At 39.3% G+C, this 25,788-nt stretch overlaps 1 protein-coding gene across 1 annotated transcript in view; it reads left to right on the top strand.

The window, feature by feature from the left end:
• The first annotated feature begins 1,912 nt into the window (after nucleotides 1–1,912).
• LOC102312438 (gamma-aminobutyric acid receptor subunit pi) overlaps nucleotides 1,913–25,788 on the top strand; it is a 74,986-nt gene continuing 51,110 nt past the window's right edge. The window contains exons 1-2 of the mRNA XM_005933579.3: nucleotides 1,913–2,230; nucleotides 17,169–17,258. Coding sequence (XP_005933641.1) covers nucleotides 17,206–17,258 — 53 coding nt within the window. The 5' untranslated portion in view covers nucleotides 1,913–2,230; nucleotides 17,169–17,205. The remainder of the gene's footprint in view (nucleotides 2,231–17,168; nucleotides 17,259–25,788) is intronic.

Raw genomic sequence — 25,788 nt, 5'->3', positions numbered from 1 at the left:
ATGATCACTACCTGGAGATTTACAGTCAAAGACTAGAGAAATTGATAGAGGATGGCAGGATGGGTGACACATGATAAAGTACTGGGTGGAATCTGAAAAAGACTTCAGAATTAAATAGCATAATGCACCAAGTTGCACCAATTTAACCTTTATATTTTGTTAAGCTTTGCCCAGCAACATGAAAATAAATAAAAAGTGCAAAAGTGTGAAAAGGCTTGTTAAATTGTTAATTTCTTTTTACATTTTCCCTTCTTGTGGATTTAACTTTTTTTAAGATTTAAGATTTAAAATTTTCCTTGTGATTTCTTTTTGAACTGCGCCTCTTTGAAATACCTCAAAATGATGGTTAAGTGGTTTAATAATAAAAAAAAGTCTTCTTTTGGATTGTCTGTGTAGGTTCTCCGTCATCCAGCTTACTGTAGACTTCAGAGCTTGAAATAAAGAAGGCAACTGAACTTCTTTTAGGTTAGTGAAGATGTTTCACTTCTCAAAGTTTCTTCATATCTAAAAACAACAGGTGGACAGTCCCAGGACAGTCCCAATACTTTCACGATCCTTGCTCTATGACTTAAGCAAATGCTTTGCTGATATTTTTACGGCTTCAGTTGCTTGTTTGAAGTTGTGTTGAATACAACATGAATTTCATATTTGAACGTACGATAACGGAGGTTAACCAGGTGTGTCCCTTTGTTTCACTATCAGATGTGCTCCATGTTCCTGACTTCTGGTTCACAGTGACACTTTCCCATTAACTTCCTGAATAGACTTCCTGTTCTATCTAAGTGGTTAAAAATATAGGGTTTTTTTTTTCAGTGCATGCCAATATCGAGTAAATATAGAGCAGAACAAGTCTGCCTTGTTTCATGTGTAGGTGCTGTCCATGGTACTGATTCAGTTGTCTTGGTGTTACTGTATTAAGACCTTGGACTGTTTGTGTTTAACAGTGAGGTGAGTGGTGTTAGTGACATCCATTAGAAGAATACACGCTATTAAAAAAAAAACATTTTTTTTGTAGTGTTTAAACATAAAAATTTAATTATTCAAAATGAATCCACTGTTGAGTTAAAAGTACCCCCTATACCACTACCAAAACAATTGAATAAATACATGAATGTATCATGTTGTCTAGTTAGAGATCAGTCTCCCTGGAGGTGGAAGCCAACGATACAGCCACAGATGGAAGGGATTCACCTTCCTGCTTTTGCTTCAGCTGAATGGCTGTTTGCCAACAGAGGGGCTTAACCCTCTAACGCTTTGATGGTGGTCTTTTTCCTACTGCTATGGCACGCTGCTCTACCAAACACTGACCGAAGTTCAACAGTAATGGCGCACATGTGGGCTAAAATCGGATCAGTTGCTGCCTGACTGACCACCCCTCACTCCCCTTGGGGTGTTGTGGATGGAAGTGCTCCTGGGACACCCACGCTAAGCAAAGAGTTGCAGCCTGCGGGGTGGTTTTCCAGCTCCATCCATCAGAGGCCAACACCTTGGGACAACCTCCTCCATATTCACTTGCAGCCTGCCAGCCTTCCATCCTAAATTCAGACAAGAGCTCATTTCCTTTGCCAGAAGCTGATTAGAAATAGTAACGGCTGCACATGCTGCTGAAGCGCTTAACACACACTGACACTGTTATTGTCGCACGATTTCCTCAAAGTGCCACAACAGAAATAGAACTATATCTGAAATTGTGCATACAGTGTGCCAGTTCCATTTTTGGGCTATGATCTTTTTTCAACGATCTATAAATGCCTGGAGTTAATCTTGTGTCACGTCATAGCAAAAAAGCAAAACAAACAAACAAACAAACAAACAAAACCCCCACAAAGCATTCAGTGTTTTAGTTGAGCCATACAATATCGCCTCCCCTTCATACACTACATGAAGGGCAACGCACAGCCGACAGCATCACGACAGGTCTTCTGGGATTCATCTTGGGCATCTTTGGAGACTCCAAATCAGCTGCGAGTTCTTGGCGTGCGTCATTGCGCAGCAGCGCGTCCAGCCCATAGTTGGGAATCCGCTGACAGAGCACTACCAGTTGTTTGTGCGGGCGTATGTACGCGCGGATCAGCAGGTGTTGTCTTTAAAAAAAAAAGAAAAGAAAGAAATCTGGATGGAAGTCGCTGTTACAGCAACGCCAGTCTGAGGGGAAACTCGACCATTGCGGACCCTTATTCCCAGGATGCGCGGACATGCGTGAAATGCTCGCGGCCATCGGCAGGTGCAGGTAAAGTTCGAGCTGAACAATTTTTGTGTTTCTTTTCCTTAAAATGTTGTGGTTTAAAAAAAGAAAAATCTTTGTCTCGCCTGCATTTAGGGTGACGTCTCTTGTTTCGTTCCGTGCGTTTTTTCCCCTCATCAGGGCACCTCTGAATGGAGCGCGCCGAATAAAAGGCAGGCTGAGCACCAAAGTATGCTGACGATTTAAACTTTGATGTGCCGAGCGACCTCTTTACGCTCAGATGATATCTTAAACTAGAAAGAAATTTCATCGATTCCACGCTTATCTCCAACAATGTTAGTTAACAGCCAAAAATATGGGCTGCCTGTGTATTTGTGTGTGAGTGTGTGTGTGCGCGCGTCTATATTCGTGCGCCTCTGGGCGTGTGTGCGTCTCCTTCCTAAATTCTGGCGCTTTAAATTAATTCCGTCTGTATGCGCTCCTGGTGCACCAGTGCGCAAAGGATTCTCTTCCTTGATGTGGATGAGGGTTGAGAGGTTAACAAGTTTTTGTTTAACCACATGAACCTCTTAATCGTTCACTGATTTTTTTTTGTTTGTTTATTTACCCCCCTCCCCCCTTTAATTGTGTTCTGTTTTTTATTAATAGAACAAACTGTAATCAAGCTCAACAGCCAAATGAGTTGAAGTTATCACAGTGACAAGAAGGTGAAGGGCCAGAAACATGAATGAATAACAGACACCTCAGGTAATGTAGCTGTGTCCTTAAATAAAGAGAGAGATGCTGGTAAATAGAAATGGTAAGAATTTATCAGCCACAGTGTACATCCATATCCCGGACGCACATTAGACACATCTTATCGAAAGGGGTGTCTCATTTGACCAGTCCTTAGCCAACAGCCTTCTGTTAGACAGAAACACTTAAGCTGTCAAGTCAAAAAAAAAGAAAAAAAAAGAAAGGAAAAAAACCTTCCAGCAATGATATGATTCCACTGCGATAAAAACTGTAATTAAAATCATGCTAATGCTCCATGAAGCCTTATGGTGAGTTTCCTCGAGTCCGCCTCTTAATTTCTCAAACTATATTTACCACAGTGATAATGCCTGTAATCAGAGGAACAAGCACAGATTGTACGGCACACTTAATTAGTATTTTTATTTATTTATTTTCTTTTCTTTGTCTATAAACTGCCAGCTGCCTTTTAGATTCAGCACTCACGCTGAAGGCCGGCCATCACAGCAAGGCAGGGAAGGGAATGAGAGAGTAATGAGATTTACATAAACAGACTTGTGTAGAGATAATGGAAAGGCTCTCTGTTATCAACAAAACTCCAGAGCAGTGAAGTGGTATTTTCATTCTCTCTCAGATGGACAACTTGGAAGATTTTTTTTTTTTAAACTGCAGTCTCAAAACAGCAGTTTGAAGTGCTGGAGCTGATGTGCCTTATTGAGCATGTGACAGCAGGGTTTATTATTTATTTATTTATTTATTGTCATTGTCAGAGAACAATGAAAGGGTTTTTGTTTTCAGTTCTCTTTCTCTGTATTGATTTCCCCCGGCCTCTAGTTTTTTCTTTTACCTGATTATTGACTTCTTTCTGTGCTCTAGCAAGCTAAATGAGAGCATTACTGGAACTGGCGTGCTGTGATTCATCTCAATCATTTGGAGTACATCTCTCATACCAGGTGCAGACCCGATGATCCCATTTTTTCTTTTTTCCTCCTTTTTTTGGCACTGAATTCAAAGCAACACTTTAGATTTTCCAGGTTCGTTTGCACCGCAGCTGTGCCACTCTCTGGTTCTCGTCTTATGGGAGTTTGCTTTGTGTCATCGTGTGTCATACGTAATGTCATTAGTACTACAATAGACTTTCATGGCGTGCGTCACTCTGGTATTCTTGTGCTGTCACATTGTCTCGATGAGTCGTCAGATCAGTTGGTTTCTTTCCTTCAGGGTTTTCTTTGTCTACACTTGATAGAAACAGGAGTAAACACCAGAGGTGGGGTCTGGGTAGAGCAGAAGCTCTCCAGCACGCAGCACGTTTCAGTGGACTGTGACAGAGTCCAGCTCATTATTACTTGTCGGCATATCTTAGATTTAATCCATTGCTCTCTGTGCTCAACGTCAGCCGAAGGTTGTCTGCAGGTACCTGCAATCTGAAATATATTCTTTAAAACAGCTCATCCTTCAAATGAACTTTTAAACACTTATCTCAGGAGCCTGCTGTAAAAGAAGCACAAAAGACACGAGTTGATAGAGGATGTAGAATATACAATTTACTAAACACAACTGAGAGTCTTAAGTCTGATTTTAACTTTGAAGAAAAGATTTTTGTTTTTTAAAAAACAGCTCATACATTCTACCATCAGCATTAGGGATTATATTACCTACAGATGTACTTGATACAGTGTGGACAGTGGCTCTGTTTTAAATTGTGTACTCACATACTTTCAGCTCCTATTATGAGTGCATAAGTGCAGCCGCTCTATCAAGTACGACTACATAAAGTGCCTTAGGAGTACCAGGATGGTGCACTCACAATGACAAATAAATGAAGTGTGAAACACGCCCTCAGTGTTTGCTATATTGGTTATGTAGTGGAAAGGGAGGGGCCACCAACCAGTTTTTAGCCAGTGGAAGCAGTACGTGATTACTCGCTAGGTAGCTAATAGCTAGCACTGACATGTTTTTCAGGATTTGCAGACTAAAATCACATGTTCTGGTGTTTTCTATGTGTTAAATTGTCACTTTTTCATAGGATTTACTATGTGCATTAGAGGCACCAGTGTCATCCATCCTCTCTGCTGCTTATCTGCTCAGTGCAGAAATCACAGATACTCTGCAGTAAGTGCTCACCTCACCACTATGATTAATCAGGCGGTGAAATTCATATGCAGTGTACTAATGAAAGTATGTACATATATGTATGGTCTTTGTGTACTAGTATATTGTGCTGAAAGTGGATGGTGTTCTTTGAAAAACATCTTATTTAATTTTGTTTGTTTTAATTTTGTGAATGCAGGCAGAGGCGTTTGAAAGCTCTTCTTCTTTTCATCAGAAGAAAACATTTTGTATTTAATTTTATCTCAAAAGTTTAGTTCTGGGAAGGAAGTTTTATGAGTTTTTATAGTTAGATTTCAGTATTTCCAAATCAGTTCATATAGTTTTTTTTCATATAGCTTCATTGCTGGTTCTCTTTCCAAAAACACTTTTAGCAATACACACTCACCTGACATTTTATTAGGTACCCCTTGCTAGTGCTGGCTCGGACCCTCGTTAACCTTCAGTCACTAGTTGCTGGAGATTTGTTGGCTGCACATCCATGACATGACTCCCCCATCCCACCATGTCCCAAAGGTGCTCTATTGCATTGCATCTAGAAAATTTGGAGGTGATTTTAGGGCAGCGAACTCACTGTCATGTTCGAGAAACCAGTTTGAGATGATTTGAGCTTTGATATATGTGATACTCAGATAGGCTGTGTCATACCAACAATGCTCAGCTGGACGTAAGGGCTTTAAAGTGTGCTAAGAAAAAAAAACCCCACACCATAACACCACCAGTAGCATATCAGAGCAGGCATTAGCAGCATTTTAGCTGTCCTTAGCTGACAGGAGTTGCACCTGGTGTGGTCTTCTGCTGCTTCAAAGTTTGATACAGTATGTTCTGCATTCAGAGAAGCTTTTCTGATTGTTGTTATTAAGTTACTTTTGCCTTCCTATGAACTTAAAGCAATCTGACTATTGTTCTGTGACCTCTGACATCAGCAAGGCTTTTTTGCTCATAAAACTGCCACACACGAGATATTTTCTCTTTTTCAGACTGTTCTCTGTAAAACCTGGATCAGCATGTCCACTTGTCTAAATGCAATGAGTTGATTCCATGTGATTAGTTGATCAGCTATTTGCATCAGTTGGATGGGTGTACATAATAAAGTAGTTGTTGAACGTATATTGAACAGCACTTTGTATTTTTTGAGTGTATAGCATGTTTTTGGTGAAGACCTCTATCATTAACGGTTGGATATATCTCCACTTGTTCTGTTTATGGACTAAAGATGGTGTTACTCAGTCACTGGCTGGAAACCAAACTTAGCCTAACTGTTTATGAATACCTAATTGCTTATGCCCATGTATACGATTGGTGTACTACATTTTGGTTTCGTACTTATTCAAATATTCTTTTTCATTTTTTTAATGATGATCATACAAGTTTAAACCACACATTATTTATCACGTTTTTGTTCAACATCAACTTCCATTTTAATGACTTCATCGTCTCTTCCCACTCTTCCTCATCATCCACACCTCTGTCATCACTGCTGTATTTGCAAGCCTGCACATTTCTCTCCATAGTGTGTGTTTAAGCAGCAATGTTGCTAGCTCAGCCTAATAATAATGCAGATTTAAGGACACAAGAGACCTCTACGGTATGATGAGAAGTAAAAGTCAAAACTTCTAAACCTGCAGATGAAAGGGGGGAGGAGAAGCTTCCACCTGGATAAAGTCCAAAGTCCCTAATGTTTCTCTGCGACATTGCCTTTCTGCATTTGAAATAGACAGAGGAGAAAATGAGACTGAGGGAATATCTTTTAGGAGGTCAGAAGTCCCTTTTTATGTAATGAAAGATGTTAGTTAAATTGTGGTAGGCACCTTAAATAACCTACAGTGACAACATCACTAAGACACTTTGATGAGAGATGAAACTGTTCCACCACACAGTGAAATGTTTTATCACTCTGCTCCATCACTCAGACATTAGCGATTCTTTTAGAGCTATTTTTGTTTTAATGTACTTGTGGAATCTGATTTTAAAAAGTGAGGCTCTGAAAAACATGGAGCTGGAGTCTGTGTGAGGACAGCACACTCTTTATTAGACTTTTGTTTCTAGAGTTGTAACGTAAGAGCTTGACGTGCCCAGCACATTGGATTCATGTTGGAGCAGTTTTACATACATTTGACTTTAAATGTTCTCTTTTTTGCACCTAATCTTATGTATCATCTTGAAAGCTGTTGTTGTAGAGATAAAGCAGAAGTCCTTGATCTCTAGGGTACTGCCTATTGGCAACTTAAGGTGCTCTTAAGCTGCCAAATTCATGAAGATTTTTGACCTTTTTGTATTTCTTAGCAAATATATGTATGGTTATTGCAGGTTGAGATGTATATCTGTCTGAACCTGTGATGAACTTTGCAGTTTGGGCATTTTGTCCTGCTTTTTCCAGCAGCGACTCATACTGAAATGAAAAATGTGCCTGGCTATAACCTTCTCTGCAGCTTCCGTGAACTTCTAAAAACTTGGTTTGTTTTCTTCTGGTACATTGCTATTCCTGCATGAACCCCAACTTGCTCTGTCATATGTACCCAGGTGCTTAAGCAGGGCTGAGATTTATAAAACACATCTGCTTAAGCTACAAATGGGATTCTTGGAATATGCATAAGCATGTATTTTAGTTTTATGTTTCTTAATAAATAGCTAGAGGAGCAAGTGTAATTGTATATTGGAAATTATTACAAATTTCCTACAACCCTGGTTTCAAAAATGTTGGGACACTGTGCAAAATGTATATAAAACATTGACTTTTATTGATTTCTATGTGCAATTAGCATTGACAGGTGTAATGAATTGAGTTATTGGGATAAATGTTAACACATAAAACAGCCAGTGACAAAAAAGGAGCATAAACACAGTATGACTTTTTAATTTTGTAACCCTGTACGGTACACATGCTCTCCATCATTTTTTAGGGGAATGAAATCAAGTTATTTTTTCAGAATTTTTATACTGGTTACTGCACTGTGTAAAATAAAATGGAGAATAAGGAAATATATATCCATGTAACTTAACATAGCCCACGACTTTATTTTTACTGTGTATATTGGTCTTTTTATAGGAAAAGAGTCTGAATCGTCATAGTAAAAAGGTACATGGCTACATTGTTTACAAGTCTTTGCACTTAGCAACCCCCTTGATAACCAGTAACCAGTCAAGTTTTATAATAGTTACTTCAAATGCTTAGTGTCTTTGCCCCAGAAAAGGTTTTCAAAGCTCATAAAGAGGTCACAATCCTGCTGTTCTTGACCAAAGTTGAACAAGACATTACAGCTTCCCTGTCAACAGCTCGTCCCACCAGAGCACTAAAGAAATACCGTGCTAATTAATGTTGTAGATGCAGTAATGAGTAGAAATGCCTGCCACCACACAGTTAAAGTTGTACATTCATGACCCTGACCTTAACCCTAACCCAGTCCACTGATGCAGTGAACTACCAATAAAATGTATTTTATTTTATTGGTAAGTTTCCTCAGTAATGTGAAGAGCACTGCAAGAATTAAAAAGGGGGATTTCCTATATAGAGCAGTGCGCTATGAAAAGTTTGACATGTGACAGTAAAAATCAGTCGTATCAGTTCTTCTCACTGTCTCCTACTAAAGCACAGAAGTGATTTTAATACGCTTGCTGCTGTGCTTAGCTTTTTGTATAGTTGTCATGCTCACTACATTTCAGAAAGCTTTTAGATCATCAAGTACACTTCAATACATCCTAAATCAACTTATTGAGCTTTCAGTCATTATAGTCTCAACCTAGAAACTGTCGTCTGCTGCGCTGCCTTCCTCTTTTTTGAAGAACTTTCTGTGGGTGTCTTGAAGTGTGATACACATACAATAAACACAATAAACACAAAGCCTGCTCACATCCTAATAGAGTTGGATGTCTCGAGACCGGTCTCGAGACCACTTTTACGTGGTCTTGGTCTCGTCTTGGTCTCGACGGACTTTTGGCTTGGTCTCGGTCTTGGTCTCGACGGACTTTTGTCTTGGTCTCGGTCTTGGTCTCGCTGTTTCGGTCTTGCGTTCTCAAATCGACATAGTGTTCGGGAGATTTGGAGTCAACCATCAGCGGAGTGGGGGGGGGGGTGGCTTACTGGGCTTAAGCCCAAAAACAACACACGAAGCACAGAGCGCACCGTCGTAAATTCCCCCTAATTTTGGTATGATCCGAGCTCAGGCACTAGGCGACTGAGCGCAGCACCCATGTGAGCGAGGGGGGAGAAGCTGCTGCCTGCGAATTTGCTGCAGACAGAGGAGAGCTTAAGTTTGACCAGGTACCAAAGCAAATCATTCGTACTGAACTAATAATGTAAATATGACGGTGTATCACAAAAGATTGATATCAAACTGATCACTTGGTTGCGTTACTTGCTCTTCGAGTGAATCAACAAATGGATAAATAAAAAGCCGAACAGCAATGCTGATTTTTTAGTCTTAGCTTACATTTCATATTTTCAGTTGTTACCCTCCACGGCTAAACAAACTCTCTAAATCGGTTTCAGTTGTGTACTGATGAACACAACAATGGACATAAGGAGCTTCTTTCAAAGAAAAAACTCAGGTAGATGTTATTTTATATATTATGCTTTGGATGTTGTTCAGTATATCTATGCAAAACAAGAGGAATTTCAATACACAGCAGTATATTCACAGTTGAAACCAGATATTTACATACACTTTATGGAGAAAACATAAAAACTTTTTTTTACTGTTAAACATCAATTTAGAGTAAACTTTTGTTTTAGATAAATAAATGTTGAAATATCTTTTGAATTAGTTAAATGTCAGAATAAAAAGAGGGAGCTGTCTATTTTAATCACTTTCATCAAATTTAGGAGTACATATACACTAAGTTTATTGTTAATTAATAAGAAAACTCCAGACGATTCCATTCTGAGCTAAAGAAGCTTCTGATAGGTTAGTAGAGTCCATGTGATTTGATGTTACAATTAAAAAAGTGTTTGTGTTTTTATCTGAAGAGTACATAAATATCTGGTTTCAACTGTATATTTGATGATGTTGGTGTTTGGCTTGATTGTCAGCACAAAGAGGGAGAGAGAGGAGCAGAGAGGGAACAAGAGCAGGTGAGACACACATGTTAGTCAAATGGTTGTTTGCCAAAACTCATCAGAACATGTATCTAGTACCTAGTGTTTCTTTTTAGATACCATTTGTTACTTTTCAAATTCTATATTTATTAAGTTATGCAGGCTTGTTTGCACAACGAGGCTAAATAATTATATAAACTTTTCTCAATCTAAATATTGTACTTTGGTAGAATTAAAAAATAAGTGTAGTGCAGGTCTATGATGATTTTTAGTGCTACTATCATCTAGTTCTGATTCTGGTTCTGTCTTGGTTACTGTTGTAGTCCTGTTTTAATTCCAGATCAGTTTTGGGTCTGGTTGAATTGGGGTTTAGTCCCTGTGTCTTGATACAGGCCCGACTTTGTTCTGCCTTGCTGCTTAATTAAAAAACTAGTTTAAGGTGTCCTGAATATGTATATAGAATAGCATCTGGCTGCAGTTTAAAGACTTTTTTTGTCTCGGTCTTGGTCTTGGTCTCGTCTCGACTCGGTCTCGGTCTTGGTCTCGTCTCAACTTGGTCTTGGTCTTGGTCTTGTCTTGGTCTCGATACCCTCTGGTCTTGGTCTTGTCTTGGTCTCGGATTAGGCGGTCTTGACTACAAGTCTACATCCTAATAATGGCACTGTACCAAAATTGGCTATTCACATAGAGAGTGCTTGCAGAACGGTCCACAGTGAATAAGAGTGAGTAATCAGTTTGTCGTTTAAAGATATCTGATAGGATAGACTACCTTGTTGGCATAGATTTTTAATTCTCAACCAACACCATCACGTGCTTCACACACTTATAGTTAAGTTTTGTGAGCCAGCTTTCTTGTTTTGATGCACGTGTAGCATTTGCTCCACCCACAGTGAACAAGAAAGTGACGACTAGTTAGTGCAACATTATTTATACCAGTTAGTGACTCTTTTATACTCTTGCAACTTTGATATTTATTGCAATTTAGTGCAACAACGAGGTGAAGCAAAATGTAAAATTAGAAGAAGCAACACTGCCATGATTCACTAAATCACAGCTTTGAAGGATATAAATGTGAATAACTGGAGGAAGAGGAGAATTCGGTATAGACTAACAGCTTGGAGGCCACAAAGGTTGACATGCTATTGACTCATTCACTATGCCTGGAATAAGTACCTTGAAGAGCAACAAAGGAGAGAAAACCCTTGAATTAGATAAAGTGACTCAGTTCTGCCTGACTTATCTTCTTTATTTGCTGCTGCCCTTTTCAAGTCGGCTCAAAATCAAATTGCAAACAGTCGGAGTCAGAGATGAAAGACAGGCATCACTTTGGGAAGCTGTTACCCATCATCCCACGTTAGGGTGTCCTTTTTGTAGTGACTGAGTTAAGGCCGATGTCAGACCAGTCTGACGGACAAACAGGCTGAAGAATTGCCATAACTGATTTGAGATGTGGGGCCAGGTCTACCTAACTTAAGACATCAAGAACTCATTGTCTTGTCTCTTAAAATAACAGGTAGGGAGATCTTTAGTACTTAAAGTGGCAGCCCTGTATGTTCACAGTTCCACATCTGTATGTGTTTTGGTACGAGGTTTTGTACTGTGTTGTTGCTGTGAAATAAGACTACAAACAGCCTGTCTGACAGTGTTGTGTCATTTGTTTACATTTGCCCAAAGATAAAAAAGTTATCCCCAGACAGTGACAGATGAGTCCAAATACACCTGCTGAGAAAACCAAAACAAATCATTCTGCAGTCTTATCATTTTCTGTCTGACCCAATACTTCTCCTCACCGAGTAAGTGTGTGTGTAGAGCCACAGACAAAGTAAATCTCAGAAACATTTCATGATACACAAGTATAAACATTTGACATGACTGCTGTCGAAAATCTGACATTCATTTATTGTAATTCTTAAATCTGTTCTGGTAATAGGGAATGATCCTCATATTGTTAGATGATTAGAAATGATGTCATTACATTAAACCACAGTCATTTCTACAGCAAAAAAGCTATTTTCTAACATTTTTAAATCTTTTATATAATAATGTGATTATCCTTTTATTGTAAGCTGAAATATTCAAAACCTCCAAGGCACTCTCTTTTCATATATATTTAAAATGCCTTTATTCTCATGACATGGCTATATTTAACCTATAGGTCCAACGTGTTCATCCGAAGCCTTCATCAGGGACAAAACAAGCGTCCATGAACATATTGAATTCTTTTCTATAGGTGTTTCACCAATAGAGGTAAATCCACCTTCAACTTCCACACAGGATGTGAGGGTTGTTTTTTTTTTTTTTTTTTTACCAGTAAAAGGTCTTTATAAACAGGGGTGCACATAAGTGGTCATTCGCTGTCAAAATAAAAGACGCGTACCAGATAAGAAGTTGCAACGTTTGCGTACATATAGAGTGGGATTTTCACGGCATATTCTGCACCACAACTCTGTGCATTCATCATTTGTTTGAAGCCAGCTCACCTCCTGCAACCTCTTTTCCGAGAATACGCGCTTCTTTTGCTGTTCAGACTCCTTCTGACATTTCTTTGGAGGTGGAGGAACACCAAGTAATTGCTTAAAGGAGCTTCTTCGACACCTTTAAGAGTTCTAAAGAAATATCTGTCCTTCTCCAGAAAAGCTTATGGATGCAAACGCGTGTTGCAACTTCTTATCTGGTGCGTGTCTTTTATTTTGACAGCAAATGCGCACCTTATGTGCACCCCTGTTTATAAAGGTCATTTATACTGTAGGTACTTTACCTTACAAGGTCAACACCTGTTGTTGTTGTTTGGTTATATAAAGAAATGAAATGTGAATGAATTGAATTAAAACGCCACCAGCAAGAGGACTCGTCCAAAAACCTGGCCAAATTCAGTCAAAATCAGACAAGAAAATGATTTCCTTTACTGACCTATAATTTATAAATCCAAATTTCTTCCCTTTGGCTAAAGCTCTTTTGTATTTCTTTGTAGTCAGGGCTGGACTGGTAATCTGGCATTTTCAAGATGTAACGACGCACTTTGGGGCGATGAGCCGTCTTGAAGGGCTTCTGTACAAGCACTTACAGCGGCCCATTTTAATTACTGACACTGGATTACCCAAATCAGACCTCTTAACTCAACCGCCCGCACCTTTTGGAAAAAGTTTAGTGAGGAAGAAGTGGCTAAAAGGTGGAGCTGAAAAGCTGAGAGAAAACAATAAAAAACAAACTAATAATAGAATCCTCTCAAATTAGCTGACATGTTAACTGTCGGTGCTGCTGCACCAACAGTAGCACCAGCACCCAGAGGTGGGAAGTAAGTACAAATGCTTTGTTACTGTACTTAAGTAGAATTTTCAGCTATCTGTACTTTACTTATTTTTTATGTTTCTTCACGACATAACGTTTCAACAGCATTTCTATCATCTCAACAAACATCAGCACACACACAAACCCATCGTGTGTAGTCACAGTGTGTAGTTACAGCTGCTGTGTTACTCAGGCAGAGAAACAAAAGAGAGATAACTGCACTCAGAGATGGAGAAAGACAGGACAGGAAAGGAAGAAGAGAGGTTAAATTTAAAGGTAATGACTGCTCAGTGATACCTGATAAACTGCAGATTTAAATGTGTGATGTCATAATTTATATAAATACATTTTTGTGTCATATTAATATAGCAGAAGGTCCAGGTACCTGTGCATAAAAATGGATGGTAGAATTGTCCTTCAGGGAGCTACTTTTTACTTTGAGTGCATTTCAGAGCCTGTACTTTTTCATTTTTACTTGAGTAAAGAAATTGATCAACACTTTTACTGGATTTTTTTTAACACACGTATCTGTACTTGAATCCTTTCCAAAGAGTACATCAAATGGAAGCGCTTCTTAAAACAACTTGAAGTGATCCTCTTTTGAAACAGTCCTATTTTTATAGAGTTCACTGCAAACAGGTTTCAAATAGGTATTCCTGGTTGGCTGAATACAGGGTACAGTAAAGTACTCTAAGGTACAGGCTGAACTGCTGTCAGGTGAGTGGGTATAATTTTGTATTTCAGTCTTCTATTATGTTGAAATTACTCTCCCACTAAGTCCACAAACTCTAATGGGCAGTAACTTAGTTTGATTTGCAGTAATGTATATATTGTTTATTGCTGTGTAACAGTACACTGGTCCAAAACCGAGACACTCGTATATCTACGTATTATTTTTCTTTTAGCATAAATCAAAACTGAAATGATTTGACTTTATTATTATTGAATGGTGTTTCATAACTACCACATATAGAAAAAAATCATTACATTAAAATAATTGGTAAATTAAGATAATGTTTAACCTACTAATATATGGGAGAGAGAGAGAGATAGACCAGAACAGAATGTGATAATTTAGCCCTTAAGCCATGACACATGCATAACATATAACTATAAAATATGAAAACCAGCTCGAGGCAGATGGCTATCCCTCCCTGAGCCCTTTTTTACCAGAGATCTCTTACCTTGAAAAGAAGTTCTTCTTTCCTACCCTCCCTTCATAATGCTTGCTCATAGAGGATCATTAGGTTTTTTCTGTAATATTGTACTGCACTGGTGCTCTGTAAATAAATACAACCAAGACATCAAAAATATATCTGCAGACAGTAACAGACGAATCCAGCTACTCTACACCTGGTGAGAAAACAAAAACAAGTGATTCTACTATTTAATCTTTTACTTTATGACCCTATTGTGTATATTTCTGTGTATTTATTGTTCATCTGCGATAGAACTTGAATAAATGGCAGTCTGTCAGAATCAGAAACCAAAAAACATTGAATGCTGAACGGGAATAGTAGTGGATAGGTGTAAAAAGCACCTTTACAGTTCTGGACTGGAAATAGGGGGAAAGTTAACAGAATTTTTCTGTCATTTTTTTGTTCTTTAATAGAAAAAATGTTTTAATCATAAATATACTTTGATTGGTATGTAATTATGTTTTTCAACAAATTGATGCATTCTCATGAACTTCAAGTTAATCCATTAAAAATACACAGGAGCAGCGCCGGTTTGTCCCGTCATCTTGAATACAGATGGACTGCCATTCTGTGTGTGTGTGGCTAGAGATAGTCTGCATATGAAGTACACCTCATGTTACACATGAAAATGTGCATAAACATAATTACACACAATATTATTCTATTTTTTCATATTTATATCCTGTTCGTAGCCTGTAAATAGCTTGTACTCACAGCCTGTACATACTTATAGTTATAGCATATTCATAACATACTTCATACCGTGTACATATTACATACCGTAATAGACCCATTTCTGTAATATACTCACATATCTATATTATTGCTAATATATATTGTAATATATCTATATCACTAAAGCACTTCTGGATGGATGCAAACTGCATTTCGTTACCCTGTACCTGTGACATATGCAATGACAATAAAGTTGAATTCTATTCTATTCTATTCTATTACTCATTGTCAGCAAATTAGATATGTTTTCACACAGCTGACAATAAGCTGGTTAAACAACAACAGCTGGTTATAAGCTATTATTATGCCTGCTAATGGCTGAGAAGCAGCTTGAATATATTTTCACATCATATGAGACTTTATTCGATAACAGTTCAACAACACTCGATCCACATCCAAGAAGGTTTCATGAACAGCAGCTAACAGTTGCTAACAGCAACAAAAACAGCAGCTCTTACCAACAGAAAAGTTCACGGGTATCAGACAGAAGTGAGCTTCACTGACTCGTTGACTCGTATTGAACTTTCACAAAGTTTTACAGCTTCCTCCTGAATAAATAAATGTGAACAGATAAAAACGTTGGACAACGCGCTTTTAGTCATTTTAAAGCAAAAATCGAACTTAATCATCACAATGACAATCAAATCTCAGTTTAATATTGCAAGATAGTTTAACTGCGTGCAAAGACAAGAAAGAAGATTTAAGTTCTAAAAATATATGTATGCCCACTTCAGAGCACATGCATTTTTACATCAACAGACCAGACTTATGTATGAGTCATAATGGAAAGAAGTGAGAGAGAATTTTAAACTTCACTGCATTTCTGTCATCGAGAGCAGAGACAGGAAGTCGGCCATACTGTGCCTTCACCATGCTTTCTGCATTTATGACCAAAATGGCTGAATAAGTACACATGTCCTCAGTGTCACTATGTGCGCAGAGAATAGGAGAAACCTAGTGCTCAATAATGTATCTCTGGATTCCCAGTTTCATATATTCATGTAGTATTCCCTTACTGTGTATGCATTATACATGTTTCACTGTAAAGCCTGTTGGGACTGAGGCATGTCTTACCTGCTTTAGAACTGTGTACCCTCTGCTATGCAATCCCTTACCTAAAAATGTAATGTTACCATCAACAGGATTTACTGTAGTTCAAGCTTGGACCAAAGTAAAGACACTTTTAACACCATAGCCACAGAAGTTTGCTTTCAACTTTACATTAAATATTTCCTTAGACCAACTTGCCATCTATGGCAAGTTGGGTCTCGGTTTTTTCTGGTCTCTGAAGGGTTTCTATGTGCTTTTATCTTAAAAGAGAGAGAGAGGGAGTGCAGGAGGATATAAGAAATGAGAGAACATTGGAAATTGCTTTATTACTTTTCACCCAAGCTCAGTGCCAGACTTGGAGGTGAGGTGAAATCATTAACAGGAGGCCATTACGCTGCCGAGAGAATATCCCTAAGGCAGACCAGCTCAGTTATTCACTACTGTGTGATTTAGAAATACATCAGGAAAGAGTGTCTTACATTTCAGTGTTTGAGGGAATCTATTAAAGATAACCAAGTGGCACAGAGAAACCACCGTTACCTGGGTGATAAAAATCATGTGAGTAAAGAGAAAATATGTATTTTTGGAACCTCAGACTTTAAACACTTGGAACAGGAAAAAGGGGCCACACATGTGCCCCTCTATGCTGCCTGCCAGCTGGAAAGCAAAGCTCTAGAAGTCACTGATCCTGCACAAGTCCTGCCCTGCATCCTTGTTGAAATGCATAAAACTGTTTGGTCTTCAAAGCGCAGCACAATCTATATTTCCTGACTGCTATCATTACTTGCATCCCATTAAACGGCATGTTATTCTCCATTGTGTGCCCCTTTTCCAGATAAACTCCACTTGGCGTCTTCACTCCTCCAGCAGCCATGGCTCTCTCTGTATCTGGAGGAACCGTGTTCACTGTACTCCTCATTAGCAGGTAAGAAAGGACATCCACTGGGATCTACAGCCGCAAAGTCATCAGCCATGTCAGATTCTAATTTCTAACAACACCAAAGCTTTGTAGTCAATGAGCTCAGGAGGAGATACTTAGTCGCATCATTTTTGTGTAAACCATCAATACTCAATAACAACTCTTCATGCATCAGGCAAAAAGCATTGAAACTCCATGCCTACACTGATGACACTGCTGAGCAGAATCGATGAGGCAGCATCCAGCACCACATGGATGCAATTGGTGTTAAAATCCCTGCAGAGGTCATATGGTGAGAATGATGGGATGCTTTGGTGCACATTTGTATGCTGTTGGGAACCAAAGCCTCTGCTCTTCTTGCAGTTTATTCTCAAACTATAGAGTGCACTATGCACATTCTAGATAAGACAAACCCTCTGGCTCATACTGAAAACAGCTATAAGATATGCTCTGTATAGTGCAGCACTTCTTTTCACAAAAAGCTATGGGATTTTTGTGTTGTGGCAGGTTCCTGCCACCTAAGGGCCTCATTTATTAAACACTTCTAAAATATACATTTATATTAAAAATATAAGTCTGCTCAAAAGTCATAAATGGTGCACACAAAAGAAAATAAATCAGCTTTATACTATAAGAACACGAAGGCACTTTTCACTTTAGAAATCCCAGTATACCTGGAAGTGAAGTCCAGCTTTCTACATAACCTATCTAACCATAAAGAGCCAATGACAAGCCTATGTCATAGACTGTATATAAAAGATTGACTTGACTATGCTGAAATCACTGACTGGATTTGGATCGTTAGCATGCTATGTTTATTTGTAAGAGTAGTCAAAGTGCTAAGTTATAAGCTAATGCTAGTGTAAGCTAATGCTAGCAAACAAACTTCTTTTTAATAAGGTACTATGAGCTCTGCACATGCACATACAGATACCTGCTAATTCATTTCAAGTAACACACTAGAACAATAGTAGAATTTCACTCACCAAAATGATCCAACATCATCAGAACGCAGGTTGAGAGGTCCAGTTCAATAACTCAACAGAAGTGAGGCCTAGCAGACAGCTGCTGGCTACATGTCAGTCTCCACCCTGTTTTTATGAAGAGGGAAATTACCAACTGATACTAAAATAACTCTTCCAGGTTGTAAATATGTCGGTTTAGTGGTGTGCAGATCGGATTCTTCTGCCTGTCATAGTAGTACAAAATACGGCTGTATAAATGGCTCGCTCACTCGTGGAGTCATGTGTGGAGCTATTTCAGCTCCACAAACAGCCAAGACATGGTTTGCAAGGCCACAAATCTTGTGAAAAACAAACAAAAGTCAATTATAACACAGAATTTGGTGATGACTTGAGGAGGAGAAGGACAGGTACTGCTAGGGTGAGATTAGCATACACTATGGTGATGCACACTACTTTTTAGTATGATTTTCCAAACACATTAAGTTTTTTTACAAAGTATCGGTATCGGATCAGTATTGCTGATTCAAAGCTGAAATGTACTTGGTATTGGATGAGAAAAGAAATCAGTGGTATCACACATCACTAGTTTCTTAGTTTAAGTTTGGCCTTTTAAGATGGCATTTCCACAGTGGCTTCATTTTAAGCCTTGGTGGATGCCGGCTGATATGCGCAGAAATGAGCTGATCAATGGTTCTTATAATCATTACTTTTTCTGGCAGTATCTGCGCATTAATCATGCAGCGTTATGCACAGTTGGCATCGCAACATTTACACATTCACAGCAATGAGGCTGATTGATTCACAATTTGACCAAATGATCTCTATAGTTAATGGTAGCCTGCTGGAATCTGCAAGTAAAAGTCTTGAGAGACTCTCAGAATAAGAATAACATGAAAAGGAGGAACCTATATTCATCGATACACTTCGATATTGATACAGTCGATGTCAAAGAAAGAGTTTCTTGAATCCACTTCGCTCATCCTGCATTTCAACAGCTGGACTGTGGACCCCCTCTACTCTCCTCTCTGGGGGTTGTGAATGGGATTGTGAGACACCACTGGAAACTGGAAACTGTGCTACTGTTGGCTTAAGACAAAAAGAATAGGAAAGAGTGAAGACGTGTTAGGAGGCAGCGGGAGAAAAGGAAAAGCAGATGTGGAAATGAGAGTAGTGATTTTTAATGTAGTATAGTAGTAATATAACTGGTAAACGGAGAGAGGAGGCTGGTATTATGGCAAAAAGGAAAGTAGAAATAAAGTGTGCAGGGGATGTGGAAAAGGAAGCAAGGCCAGGAGCACTCGAGGTGGATCGAAGCTGTTCTACCATGGTGTAGATAAAAAGAGAAATGGAGTAGGAGGGATCTTGCAGAAAGAGTATATAAACAGTGTTGTGGAGGTGGAGAGTGTCAGACAGGATCACGAGTTTGAAGCTGGAAATCGAAGGGGTGATGTTAAATGCTGGCAGTATGTATGCCCAACAGGTTGGATGTCAGTTAGAAGAGAAAGAGGAATTTTGGAGGAAGTTAGGTGAAGTGTAGAGAGTATCCCCAGGGGGGAAAGAGTGGCAATTGGAGGTGATTTTAATGGACATGTAGGTGAAAGGAACAGAGGTGACGATGACTGAGCGGCAGTATGGCTTCATGCCAGAGAAAGAGCGCTACAGATGTGATCTTTGTTTTGAAAATGTTGATGGAGAAGTACAGGGGAGGTCAGGAGGAGCTTCAATGTATATGATAGGGTGCCAAAAGAGGATCTGTGATCATGTATATATGAGTCAGGAGTGGCTGAGAAGTATATGAGGTTGGCGTAGGACATGTATGATGACAGTGGTGAGGTGTGCAGTACCAGTGACAGATGGGTTTAAGGTGGGGCTGGGATTACATCAGGGATCAGCTTTGAGCATCTTCTTGTTTGCAGTGGTGATGGACAGGCTGGCAGATGAAGTCCGGCAGGAGTCTCTAAGGACTAAGGTGTAAGCAGATGATGTGATCTGTAATGCAAGTAGGGAGCAGGTGGGAGAAAGCCTGGAGAGGTGGAGGTATGCAGTGGAAAGAATAATGAAAATCAGAATGCATGCGAGGCAGGTGGAAAAGGAAACGTAGAAGCAGAAATATTGAAGGTTAATGAGTTTAAATAACTGGGGTTAACCATCCAGAACAATGTTGTTGGACATGAGAGGTGAAGAAAAGTGTGCAGGGTGGAGCGGGTGGAAACAAGTGTCAGGGGTGATTTGTGACAGAAGGATAGTGGCAAGAGTGAAATGGATTTAGATGAAGGATGGTAGTAAGTCCTGCTATGATGGTTTGTAGATAGTGGCACTGACAAAAACACAGGAGGCAGAACTGAAGGTGGCAGAGGTGAAGGGAGGAAGAAAGTAACAAGATGTTTTACCAGGAGTGACTAAAATGGACAGGATTAGAAATGAGTATATCAGGGGCAGCTCAGGTTGAGCAGCTTGGAGACAAAGTTGGAGCCCTGAGATGGTTTGGACATGTGCAGAGGAGGGATAGTGCATATATTGGACACAGGATGCTGAAGAGGAAGGCCTCAGAGATGATTCACTGATGTAAAGAGGATGCTAGGGGTAAGGTGAGATGGAGCAACCCTAAGTACAGTTGCAGTGGCTCAGTGTGGGGAAAAGAATCCCAACTCCAAAATTCCTAGCGTGAGCTCCAGTAGACTTTATAGTGTACAGGCTGTGATCAGCTGACCTGCTGCTCTTTGTGGATTTACAAAACTTAATGAACAACATGTCAACAATTTCACAAGCTGTCTTGGCTGGCTTCCATTTCCTACACTAGTAGTATACTGTATATTGTCTCATACTAGACCTACAGCTGGTATAAAGGTTGAATTCAGTGAATTAATCTATCCGTAAGTACTAAAGCCACTATGCACCAGTCCGACGCAGTGCTTTATTATATATTCGTCACAGTACAGCAATCTAATCTCTTTATTCCATCCAACTACTGTATATTTTCTTGCAACATTTAAATAACACAATTATTAAATAATTATTAAATAATATTAAATAACACACTGGAAATACAGCAGCTGGATCTTAGACTAACAACACACTGTGCGACAAACTGCACTCAAACAGTCTGTGTGTTTGTGTTTGCTGATAGAAACGCTACATTTGAAATTACCTGATGGTTAAAAAAACTTCCTTTATGCTCACACCTCTTCTGTAGTGCTAGCTAAATGCTAAATAGCCTGTATTTACATAGCGCTTTACTAGTCCCTAAGGACCCCAAAGCGCTTTACATATTCAGTCATCCACACATTCACACACTGGTGATGGCAGCTACATTGTAGCCACAGCCACACTGACAGAGGCGAGGCTGCTGGACACTGGTGCCACCGGGCCCTCTGACCACCACCAGTAGGGAACAGGATAAGTGTCTTGCCCAAGGACACAACGACCAAGACTGTCGGAGCCGGGGCTCGAACCGGCAACCTTACGGTTACAAGATGACCTGCCAACTCTTGAGCCACGATCGCCAAGTACTGAAGCAACAACTTACAGACACCTGCACTCGTTCCTGCTTACTTTAACCGCTGAGTACTATAAATGATACAGATGAGTCAGAAGTAATAAGCCTGTATTAAAAATGTGAGGGGTAGAAAGTGCAGATATTTATGGAGTAATATATGGAGTAAAAGTAAAAAGTTGTCAGAAAAATAAATACTCAAGTAAAGTCCAGATACCTGAAAATTCTACTTTAGTACAGTAACAAAGTGTTTTTACTCACTTTCAGATCAGGTTTTATTTATTTTTTACGTTAACATAGCTAAACAAAGACAGTGGCCATGTAAAATTAATGTGGTATCATGGCCACTGTGAACATGTAAACATGTGAACCAAAGTACAGTCTCAACTTGGCTAACACTGAGTTTACCAGAAGAAGGCAGCTGCTGTAGCCTGACCTCTAGTGCAGAGCTTTGATGTTGAAACACACTATAAAAAGAGTCAGCCATCACTGACACCCATCCGAAACAATGAGAACGAGCTTAGCAAGCAGCTTTGTCCTGCTTTGGCTTGTGTTTGTGTTTGCAGAGGTGTTTCAGTGGAACAATGTGCATCCCAAAATGAAACGATGGGCGTTTGATTTGTGTTTTGCAGCATTGTGTTTGCAAGGCATATATGTAGGCCAGTCGTCTCAGAGTACCAAAATGACGAACGATTCTTGTGTGTTAGTGTGGCTCTTGCTTTTAGAGGGAAAGTGCTGTGGGTCTGTTAGGTTGTTGCAGTTCCATCTCTTCTTTTTGATCATTTGGCAGACCTTTGCATTACTCGAGTGACAAATCCAACCTCTTTTTTTGTTTTTAACTGCATTCATCTTGTGCTTCAGAGGCAAAGTTGTGTGAGTAATTTAACGTTGAATAAAATTAATTTTGTTAAGAAAAGTACAAAATAAATACATCAGATAATATAACTCTGGCTGATTGGGACCCACGCCCAGTTTCACACCTTGGCTCAGGCGATTAGAGGATCATCAGGGGGTCCTTTTGTCCCTCTGTGGGGGGTTTCTCCCACTAGGTTTATATCTGGGACTCTCCACCATTTGACCTTAGAACTGAAGAAGCTTCTCGGATGAGAGGTGAAACGTCTTCAAGCAACTTAAAGAAGTCCAGACGCTTTTCTTTGCAAGCTCCTTTGACTACGATGACCTGGATGACTGAGAACCTTCACAGACATCAGATAATATAAATTTACTTGATTATTATTTATTATTAAAACAATCAAAGATGTTCGCATGTCAGCTTATCTGCTAGCAATGGGTGCTTATGGGTGGGATGGTATGCCGATCAACTGATTGTCTCGTTGTCGCAAAAACCTGATCCAACTTTCAGGATCTAAACAAGATCCAGTCCAAATTTTAGATTGATGTTTTCCTAGTATGGACAACATGGAAGCTCAGCGTCCCATCAGCAAATCCTTTTAGTGCTCAGCTCTCACGCTTTAATAGACAAAGCAAAACCTCTTAAGACCAACAACTGACAGCAAACCTTTATTACAGGTAACAAGCTGAAGCAGTTTGAGTCATGTAGGTCACACCGTCAGTTGGAATGATCTGTTTAGAGTCTGGAACATTTGGTGTTTTGCTTGTTGTTGAGGATGTGGTACACCACCAATGTAGCTGAGCCATAAGAGACATGCTTATTAATGCTTTACTGTCAGTCATGCCTCCTTTCATGTCCGTGTGGCACTTGGTGAAAATCACGGCAGCACTGGAGCATCGTTTTTCTCCTGAAGTAAAAAGAACAAAAGGAGGAATTGAAGAGAAGAGACTGAAGATCACAGCTGATCACAGCTGAGTAGAAATAAATACAGTCATCTGTAGCTTTGTTTGGCAAATTTACTGATTGTTAGTTAACTGTTGCAATGCTGCAGACAGCACATACATATGTAGAAGATGATCAGCATGCTACGTATAACATAGCCACCCCAGTTGAAAACAATTGTTTTCTTGTAAATTGCAGTTATTAGAGGGCTTAAGTTAAGTTAAGCACAAGAAACAAAACATTATCTTTTTAAGTTAAGCTTCTGAAGTGGTTTACCCAACAGAATGCCAAGCTCTTTAACTGAAATGAGTTTTTAAATGCAGAAATCTAATTTTTGTTGTTATCAACAAATTTTTAAATTAGCTGTTTTAAAAAACACCCTAGGAAAAACTGTAAAGCTAATCATGATGTTTTGATTAAGATGTCAAATTACAGCGATAGTTTTAGTGGTTGAGGTTGATTCATTTTTGTCTTCTCAGGCAAACCTGAGAGCTTAAAATAGTATGAGCACAATGGTATAAAACAAGTGTTCATTTCATTATATAATGAATGAAAAAACTATAATTCTTAGTTTTAAACAGATTTTAAGACAGATTTCTGACTTCTTGTTTTGTTTATAAGTAAAATACATAAAATTGTTAACCACTGTAAATAACAATGGGCGAAGCGTGACGTGCATAGAATAGTCAGGTCAGCTATGACTGAGCAGTTGCTATTCATGTGGAAGGGTTTAGTCTAATAAGGACTGCAATCCACGGTAAAGCCAGTCCTTTATTCGATCAGGCAGCTTTAGATTAAAGGTTATATTTTTGATTTTGTAACCAGACGTAAATGTATTCCTCTGCAAGTCATTCAGCAACCCACATGTGCAAACACGAGCTCCAGCATCAAAGCGGCCAGGCTTGATTTCTCATTTAATCTGTTTCAATAGAGGCTTAATAATTTAAAGTAGCACCATAATACTGCATATAGGCACCAATGGTTTCTGTGCAATGGTTACAGAAAGGATGGCTAGAATTTTACTGAAACCTATTACAAGCAGATTAAAGGCTTACACTATGCTTTTCTTGCTTTAACTGGAGAGACATGACTTACTCCTGTATAGAAATCCATTCTATGTCAGCTTTATTGATTATGACTCGAGAGATTAGTGTATCACTATGCTTGGATAATTACAGCACTGGACTGTCTCAAGGAAGACGCCACAAAAAGATACAGTGGTGAAGAAGTAATTGGCTTAAAGGAACATTGTATCATATATTTTGTTTTTCATTCACTGGAGAAACAAAGTATCATCCATTGAAAGGACTATATCATGTCTACTGTAAGAGGAGCTTTTGAGGTCGTGGATTAGAAGAAAAGAGAATTGCAAAGGTATAACTTGAGATTATGTCAGATCCAGGGACTGGACCTCAACAAGTGGGAAGAGTGATCTGTAGCTGTGCTGCCTCTGACAAGTTGATGCTCGAGGCTGCTCACTGATGTCACTTCATTGATGTCAAGAGTTACCAAAATATAACACCACTGATGTTTCAGAGCTGATGCCACGGCCGATTAGAGCTTGACTGAAAGACAACAAACACATATGGGCAGAACTTAGCTTTTATACCAACTGTCTTAAAACTACAAGCAGAATGCTTAAACCTGAGCTGTTTCCTTGTTTTGTAATCAAAGAATTGGTAAAAGCAGAATCTGTCTGCAATTAGTGCAAACATTTCTTGTCCACAAATAAAAGGTGGCAGGTTTTCAAATAATAGGCTCATTTGTTAAATGGTGAGATTGCATGGCTTTGAAATATGCTCACTGATGTGAATTCTTTGCTCTATTTCAACTCAGCTATGTAAGTGAGGGTGTACTCACGCTAGGTAATCTGTACCACGCCTGAGCACATTTGACCCCCAAGGGCCATTCGCTTTTACTAGTGCGATCTCAGCGTACCGTATGTGGGCACAGTTAGGAAAAGCTTGTCTACTTGGACAGGCCAGCCCAGGCGTGGTGGTTCAGTTGTACTCGAGCGTAGTACACAGTGTGTGACAGATAACCATGCCCAAGCAAGGAGCGCATGCACTTCCTCGACAGCTGCCTACAAGAAAATCACTGTGTTAAGTAATTAACAAATCTATAAAGCATGTGAGAGGACAGCATGTTGCCGTTTCCAAAAGTGGCCCTATTTAAGCAACAAAATTCATAAAATGAACCCCATAGTGCCCTCCAGAGAGCTTTTGAGAAGTGTGTGTGTGTGTGTGTGTGTGTGTGTGTGTGTGTGTGTGTGTGTGTGTGTGT

This window comes from Haplochromis burtoni, unplaced genomic scaffold (genome assembly GCF_018398535.1).
Source record: "Haplochromis burtoni strain Fernald_Lab_line unplaced genomic scaffold, NCSU_Asbu1 Contig_170, whole genome shotgun sequence".
NCBI classification, from domain to species: Eukaryota; Metazoa; Chordata; class Actinopteri; order Cichliformes; family Cichlidae; genus Haplochromis; species Haplochromis burtoni.
This window is presented reverse-complemented; position numbering and strand designations above follow the sequence as displayed.